Source organism: Gekko japonicus, unplaced genomic scaffold, assembly GCF_001447785.1.
Source record: "Gekko japonicus isolate JY-2015 unplaced genomic scaffold, Gekko_japonicus_V1.1 scaffold2763, whole genome shotgun sequence".
Lineage (NCBI taxonomy): Eukaryota > Metazoa > Chordata > Lepidosauria > Squamata > Gekkonidae > Gekko > Gekko japonicus.
Window position 1 is genome coordinate 42,467 of NW_015176530.1, and position 8,714 is coordinate 51,180.

General features: G+C 47.9%; 1 protein-coding gene across 1 annotated transcript in view; it reads left to right on the plus strand.

Annotated features, from left to right (window-relative positions):
• MRPL17 (mitochondrial ribosomal protein L17) overlaps nucleotides 1–8,375 on the plus strand; it is a 13,653-nt gene extending 5,278 nt beyond the window's left edge. The window contains exons 2-3 of the mRNA XM_015427430.1: nucleotides 5,702–5,770; nucleotides 5,989–8,375. Of these exons, the coding sequence (XP_015282916.1) occupies nucleotides 5,702–5,770; nucleotides 5,989–6,273 (354 nt within the window). The 3' untranslated portion in view covers nucleotides 6,274–8,375. The remainder of the gene's footprint in view (nucleotides 1–5,701; nucleotides 5,771–5,988) is intronic.
• Nucleotides 8,376–8,714: the final 339 nt, after the last annotated feature.

Below are 8,714 nucleotides of genomic sequence, written 5' to 3' on the forward strand. Positions count from 1 at the left end.
TAGTCTAAGAGTCCCTGGGCTAAGAGCCACAGGTAATGAGCCCTTTAGCTCGTGCCAGAGGCTCATGCCTCTGACAAGGTGCTTTCTTAAACACTGAATTACAGTCAATCACAGTCAAACAATGCCCCTTCCTCTCCCTCTCTCAAGCAGCCAGGACTCTGCAACAACTCTAAGCACTTTCACACACTCCCAAACACAGTCCTCCCACACAATATCCTCAACTGAATCCCCTCAGCTGAAAGCAAGTAAAAAAACACTCACCCCTCTTGCAGCTCTGTCTCCTGCTCCTGCTCAGAGCTCATCTGGGTCTCCTTCCTGCAACCCTTCCTGCCCTCCCTCTCATGAACTGCCTAAGTTCACACAGTCAGCATTGCTTTCAGATGGGGCCATCTAGCCTCTGCTTAAAAACCTCCAAAGGAGAGCCAAGTGCCTCCCGAGGAAGTCTGTTGGTTGTGGCCCAACCGTCTGGGCAACAGGAAACACCTCCGCACCATCCTCTCTATGACAGTCCTTCAAAAACTTGAAGATGGCTATCCTATCCTATCCTATCCAACCCTTTCAACCTTTCCTCATAGGACTTGGTCTTCAGACCGCTCACCATCTTCGTTGCCCTCCTCTGGACACGTTCCAGCTTGTCTGTATCCTTCTTAAATTGTGGTGCCCAAAACTGAACACAATACTCTAGGTGAGGACTAACCGGAGCAGAGTAAAGCGACACCACCACTTTGCGTGATCTGGATACTATACTTCTGTTGATACAGCCCAAGATAGCATCTGGCTTGTTAGCCACTGCATCACACGGCTGACTCGTGTTCAGTGTATGGTCTACTAAGACCCCTAGACCCTTTTCACACATACTACTGCCAAGATAAGTTTCCCCCATCCTGTAATTATACAGTTAGGACAGTTAGGTGGATAGAGAACTGGTTGGAGAACTGCACTCAGAGAATAGTTGTCAGTGGCATTTCATCTGAATGGAGGGAGGGTGCCTGGGGTGCCACAGGGCTCAGTTCTGGGCCCGGTACTTTTTAGTATTTTTATAAATGATCTGGATGAGGGTGTGGAGGGGCTACTCGTTAAATTTGCAGATGACACTAAATTGGAAGCAGCAGCAAACACACCAGGAGACAGAGAGAGGATTCAATGAGATCTGAACACGCTGGGAAAGTGGGCGGATGTGAACAAGATGCAATTTAACAGGGATAAGTGCCGAGTTCTACATCTGGGTAACAAAAATGAGGAACAGGCATACTGGATGGGGGATACACTTCTGAGTAGCAGTCAATGCTCCCTCTGAGCTGTGGAGTCTTGTGAGCAAAAATTCTACTTTGTGAGCTGCTGGCATTAAAGTTGAGAGCGAATGATTTGGCTACTGCATAAATCAGTTTGCTCTGGAGCCATCCTTCCTGAGCTGTGACAAAAATGTGTGAGCTGTGTGAGCTAGAGGCCAAAAAACTGTGAGCTAGCTCACACTCACTCAGCTTAGAGGGAACACTGGTAGCAGTGTGTGTGAACAAGATCTTAGGGTAAGGAGGGACCAAAGGTTAAATATGAGCAGCCAGTGTGATGCGTCAAGAAAAAAGGCTAATGCAGTCTTGAGCTGTATCAACAGAGACATAACATCCAAATCGAAAGATGTCATCGTTCTGCTGTACACTGCATTGGTCAAGCTGCATTTGGAGTATTGTGGACAGAATGGAGTGCATGTAGAGAAGAGCAACGGTGATGATCGGGGACCTGGAATCCAAGTCCTATACGGAAAGGCTGAGGGGGGGGGACTTGGGAATGTTTGGTCTGGAGAAGAGGCTGAGGGGGGACATGATTGCTCTGTTTAAGTATTTGAAGGGCTGTGTCCCTTAGAGGAGGAGGGCAGGGAGCTGCTCCTGTTGTCAGCAGAAGATAGGACTCAAAATAATGGGTTTAAATTAAGGGTGGGAAGGTACCTGCTGGATATTAGGGGAAAAGTTTTTACAGTAACAGTTGTGCAACAGTGGATTAACTACCGAGGGAGGTGGTGAGCTCCCCCTCACCGGCAGTCTTTAATCAGTGTCTGGACAAACACTTGTTAGGGGTACTCTGGGCTGATCCTGCATTGATCAGGGGGTTGGACTAGATGGCCTGTATAGTCTCTTCCAGACTGTAATTCTGTGAATTAATTTTTCCTACCTAAATGCAGAACTTTACATTTATTCTCATTAAAATTCATTTTAGCCCAGTTTTCCAGCCTTTCAAGATCATCCTGTATCCTGATTCTGTCTTCTACCATATTTGCTACCCCTCCCAATTTAGTATCATCTGCAGATTTAATAAGCATCCCCTCTGTGCCTTCATCCAAATCATTTATAAATATGTCGAACAAAACAGGTCCCAGGACAGATCCCTGAGGCGCACTCCACTGGTCACTTCTCTCCCAAGAGGAAGAGGAACATCCACAAGCACTCTTTGGGTGCCATCACTCAACCAGTTACAGATCCACCCAAGAGTCATAGGATCCAAACCACATTTTACCGACTTTTCAACAAGAATATTATTCAGAACCTTATCAAAAGCCTTACTGAAATCAAGTTAAACTGTATCTACAGCATTCCCCTGATCCAGCAAGGTAGTAACTTTCTTTAAAAAAAAAAGGTTTAGTCTGGCATGACTTGTTCTTGAGAAACCCATGCTGGCTTGTAGTAATCACAGCCATCCTTTCTAAATGCTCAAGGACTGACTGATGATTTGTTCTAAAACTTTGCCAGGTCTAGATGTCAAGCTGACGGGTCGGTAGTTACCCAGATCCTCCTTTTCCTCCTCGAAGTTGGGCGACAACATTTGCCAGCCTCCTTATCTGTTCTCCAGGAATTCTAAAAAAAGACAGAGGCTCAGAAATAAGTCTGCGAGTTCTTTTAGTGCCCTTGGATGCAGTTCATCTGGCCCCGAGGACTTTGTTTCATTTAAAGAAACTAGGTGTTTATGTACTACCCCTATGCTGATCCTAGACTGCAACTCCCTTCCCTCATCATGTGTTCTGCTTTTGCCATGTAGAGCACCACTTCCCCCAGAAGAAAAGACTGAGGAAAAGTAGATATTGAACATTTCTGCCCTCTCTTCATCACCTGCTACAATTTCACTTTCCTGTCCTCATAATAGGTCTACCATGTCCTTGCTCTTTTTCTTACTTTGAACATAAGAATTTCTGTTTTGTTTTTACCATCTCTCACTAGCCTAAGCTCATGCTGAGCTTTAGCTTTCCTAACTCTCTCTCTACAAGCACTGGTTATTTGCTTATATTCATCCTTGGTTATAAGGCCTTCCTTCCACTTTCTAAATGTATCTTTTTTATTTCTCAAGTCTTTAGAAAGCTCTTTATGGAGCCACCTTGGCTTCTTTAGGCTCCTCCCATTTTCCCTTCTCACAGGAATCATTCGTGATTGTGCCTTCAATATGTGTCTCTTAAGAAACTCCCACCCCTCTTAAATTTCTTTCTCCTGAAGTATTTCTGACCATGGTATTCTAGCCAGCATAACTTTTGTTTGTTAAAAATTTGCTTTCCTGAAGTCCAGCCTATATGTCTGACTATGCACAGCTTTTCCCTTCCCTAAGACTGTAAAATCCAAAATTACATGGTCACTATTATCCAGGGTGCACACTACGTTCACCTGGTCAACCAGTTCTTCCCTGTTGGTGAAAATCAAGTCCAAGATAGCAGATCTCCTTGTTTCCCTCTCCACTTCCTGGACAATGAAGTTGACAGCAAGGCAAGTCAGGAATTTATTGGACCTTTCATTTTTAGCAGAGTTGGACTTCCAACAAATATCCGGGTAATTGAAATCTCCCACGATCACTGTGTCCCATCCCTTTAAAAACATTGTAATCTGTTCTAGGAGTGTCTCATACAAGTCCTCTGCCTTGCTTGGTGGTCTATAGAAGACCCCCCACCATAATATACCTGCTATTTCCTACTCCTTTTGTTTTGGTCAGAGACAAGCAGATGTCTTATGTTGGCACAACACGGCCATCTGTCGTCCCCTTTTAAAAAAAATTGAGGCTGTTTGTACCACCTATCTGTTACAGTTTTCATGCCAGATTTCACACGATTAGGGTGAATCTTGGTTTTATGATGACTAGAACATTTGGGTTGTATCAGGGTAAAAGGATGAAAAATGAGCTCTGAAAGCAGCGATGTGTGATCCTATTGCACCGTCTATTTAATGTGAGGCTACTAACTGGGAGGGGCCGTGGCTCAGTGGCTGAGCATCTCCTCGTCACACAGAAGGTGCCAGGCTCAGCCCCCAGGCGGCACCTTCGCTTAAAAGGACCCTGAGACCTTGGAGAGCTGCTGCTGCTGCCGCTGCCAATCTGAGCAGGCCGTGCCGACCTCGAGGGACCGAGGGGGCCTGGTTCAGTGTAGGGCAGCTTCATGGGTACTGGTGTGTAAATGGTTGTTTGTTTATTTATTTATTATTAAATTTATACCCCGCCCTTCCCCGTAGGGCTCAGGGCGGCTAACAAGGCAAGAAAGAGCTTGCTAATAAAACATCAATACTCTAATACAGTTAAAAACAACATATACAATTTAAAACCAATAAAACAATTAAGATGCTCAGTAACCACAATAATCATTCCAGAATCTCAGAACCCAGAGAGGGCGGCCACAACCCTGATACAACACAAGCATTCCCAGTAGGCATTGATAGATGTTAACAATAGTTCTACCCGGCCTCCTAAGCCCTAACCCCCCCAAGATGGTATATAGCCGGGGGGGCAGTGGGTGGCCGCCCCTAACCAAAGGCCTGGTAGAAGAGCTCCGTCTTGCAGGCCCTGCGGAACTGCACCAGGTCCCGCAGGGCCCGGATCTCCTCCGGGAGCTCGTTCCACCAGGTGGGGGCCGCCACTGAGAAGGCCCTAGCCCTTGTGACGGCCAATCTAGCATCCTTGGGGCCCGGAACGGTTAGAGAATTCTGGGCCCCAGACCGTAGCGCTCTTGGGGGAACATACGGGGAAAGGCGGTCCCTCAGTGGCACTGATGGGTTATCCATCAACAGACAAAATCACTAAGTTTGCTAAGTAGGTCAGGCAATTTAATAAAAGGGGCCTTTGCTGTGGCTTAGTCTGCTTTGTGACGGGATTTGTACCTCAGAATTCAAGACAGCCACCAGCACAGACTGACGGGCACTGTGTGTTTAACATCCATGGCAGCGTTTTCAGTAGTCCTCAACATTATTCACTGTTGTTCAAGAGAGTTGCTACAGTACATTGAATAATGTTAAGCATATAGGTAACATTGCAGTACATTGCAGTATTGTCATAAAAACCTGGCCCTGGTTTCCTGTAAGCATCTGTTAGCTTGTCTCTACAGGCAAGACAAAATTTTGGTGTCAAAGTAACCAGGAAATCCAGATATATTATGGTGGAATATGTTCTTCTTCTGCGACCTTTTTACTCTTAAAACTTAGGATCTCCCCCATGCCGTTACTGCAAAACTCCCATGTCATGCCCTGTGAGACACACCAACCCCAGAAGACCAGGGGGAGGGCATTCTCCACTTACCAAGGAGACCCATCACCTTTGTTCTGTCTTCTAAGTGGCACTGCATGGGTTCTGCCAGTGAATTATCCCCCCCCCCATCCTTCCAATCCCCCTTCTCAGCAGAGGTGTTTGGGCCCCAAATTTGGTATTAATCGTCACCCCTTCCCTTTTTATGTTTTGTTCTGTGCAGCTGATTGACTATGCCAAACGTGGGGACACCGATCCCAAAGCCATGCGCATGGCCGACTTCTGGCTGACGGTGAGTCCATGGCACGCGTCCCTTTTGTGAGGGGGCACGGAGTGCCTTAGGCAGGACAGTTGAGAAGGAGAGACGCTGGACAGGAAGCCGAATTGCTCTCCATTGGCCTGTCTCCAAGGGTTTCTGTGGGTGGAGATGGGGAGGTTTTGCTGGGTAACGCGGTGTGGAGGAGCAGCTTGCGAGCAAATTGACAGCGTCTCTTCTTTGGTCTTTTTCAGGAGAAAGACCTCATCCACAAACTTTTCAAAGTGCTAGCTCCACGCTACCAGCTGTATTCAAGGAACTACACTCGATTGCTGCAGATTCCCAATCGTGACGACCAAGATCGAGCCAGAATGGCAGTAATTGAATACAAGGGGAACCCTTTGCCACCGCTCCCCATCCCACGTAGAGACAGTGAGAAGACCCTGGTGAACCAGCTCCTGAAAGGTTACAGGGACGATGTGCTCCGAGTGAAGGGAGCCCCCCACCTTGAAGAGGGGCACGTGGGCACAGCGGTGTAGAGATGCCTCTCACGCCCTTTGTGGGGGAAGCAGAACTGCATGCTGCCGGGGGGGGGGGGGGGGGGGCTCGACCTTTCATACCCCGCCTGTTGGCCGCCCTCTTAGCGGGAACAGTCACAAGCCCCGCCCCCCCCACGAGGAGTGTTGTTTCCTGGAGGCCTGTCCCCTTGGTCTTGTGGGCTGTGCCAGGCAGCAGGGGTTGTCCCTCGTAACATCTCTGTTTGGGCAATTTTTTGACATATGGAAACGTTGAGGAGGAGTCCGGTTTAGTCATATTTCAATAAATGTAGCCACGGGGCAAATACATTATTGTCCAGTCTTCTCTCCTGTGCCAGAGTGCTACGTGACATCAGAGAACATTCGAGAAATTTCCGTCTACTGAAATGGAAGATGATCCTGAATGTAGGATGACTTTTATAAAAAAGAGAAAGCTTTACATGAAAACAGATGATCGTTAATTGCAGATACCCCCCCCACACACACACACAAAAAGAGACCGGCCAGCCCACCTCTGTCTTCCCAGCCCCCTCCCCAGGGGTCCCTTGTCACAGCCACCATGGACACAGCCCCCCCCCCCCCCTTCTGTCTGAGCCAGGAAGCAGGAAGAGAGCCCACCCCGCAGCTGGGTTGCAAAGCCTGCTTCCATCCCCCCAACACACACACCCGCTGAAGGAGACGCTGGCCTTTCTCTCCTGTGGCTTTTGGCTGAGCAAAGATCCACCTAGCCATTCCAGACTGCTGCCTGCTTCCAACCCCAGTTGGACAGAGAGGCTGGGCACCTTCGCCCTTTGTGGCCAAGCCAGAGGACACAAAGGAAAAGAGTGCGCTTGCAGAACTTTTCAGCCAGCGCAACCAAGTGGCACACCCTCTTGCCTCTCTGTGTAGGTGCCAGAGAGGGGCACAGTGGCTCCAGATCAGCTAAGTTGGAGTGGTAGCCTCCCCAGCAGACCTCCCCACCAATCATCGAATGAGGACAGCTTTACATAAATTTACCCCAAGTAAGCATACAAAGATTACTTAGCTTTCCAGGTGGCTCAAGGCACACTTTAATATTACCTACTAGCTGGTGTTTGCGCTGGCAATACCACCACCATTGTTGAAGTACTTGGAGCATAAATGCAGCCTTGCTGGATCAGCCCCGTGATCCACCCAGCACAGCAGCATCCTCCTCCTTCTTCTTCACCATGCCCAAGCCGCTGCCCTGGAGGCCAAGGCCTTTGCCTGACGCTGCCTCCTTGGCACTGAGTCCCAGAGGTCGGCTGCGGTCAGTGGAGGGTTCCCCTCAGCCCCCCGGCTAGCAGCCCTGCGTGGGCCTCCCCACCCTCCGTCTGCCTGACCTTATCAAGCCGTCCGTGCTTCTGTTCATTGCTGTGACTCAGTGGATACAGATGTGTGTCCTTTTGTCTGTCTTGAATTCATTGGGTGCCCCCAATTTCTACTGTTATGGGAGGGAAGAAAAAGTTCCATATCCACTTTCTCCCCCTGTGCAAAATGTATAGACCTCTGTCATATTCCCATTAGTAGTATTTTTTTCTGAACTGAAAAGCCCCAGACTCTTAACCTTTTCTTATAGGAAAGGTGTTCCAACCCCTTAAGGACTGTGATTGCAGTCTTCTGCAGTCTTCTGTTTAAGGTGGAGTGACAGTACTTCAGACAGCACATGGTATTCCAAATGAAGCGGCACCATGAATCTCTTAGAGGCATTATAATATTCATTCTTGGTTTTCAGTCCTTTTACTAATAATCCCCAGCATAGAGTTTCCCTTTTAGCACACTAGTGGCTCATTCATTTGACATTTTCATCCTCTAATAAAATCCACAGATCCTTCTGCCTCTCAGTGTCAGTGAATTCTGACTCCCATCAGTATATATGTAATGTTAGGGTTTTTTGTTCCACTTTGCATCACCCTACATTTACTGACAGTGAACTTCATTTGCCATATGGTTGCCCATTCAGCCAATTTAGAGAGATCCTCCTGGAGGTCTCCACAATCTGCCCTGGGGTTCACCATCCTGAATAACTTTTCACTGCATTGCTCACACCAAATTTTAGATCATTTATGAACAAACTAGGACCAGTCCTTGTGGCACCCCACTGCTCCCTTCCCTCCATTGTGAGAACTGAGCCTTCGGGGAGGGCGGGATATAAATAAATAAATCAATAAATAAGAACTGTCCATGTATTCCTACTCTCTGCTTTCTGTCATCTAACCAGTTTTTGATCCATAAGAGCACCCATTCTGTTATCCCATGACTGCTAAACTTATTCTGGAGTCTTTGGTGAGGAACCTTGTCAAAGGCCTTTTGAAAGTCAAAATATGTGATGTCTGGAACATAAGGGGAGCCCTGCAGCATCAGACCAGGGAGGGTCCATCCAGTCCAGCCTCCTGTCTCACGCAGGAGCCAACCAGTTCCCCTGGAGGCTCTCCAACCGGGTGGAG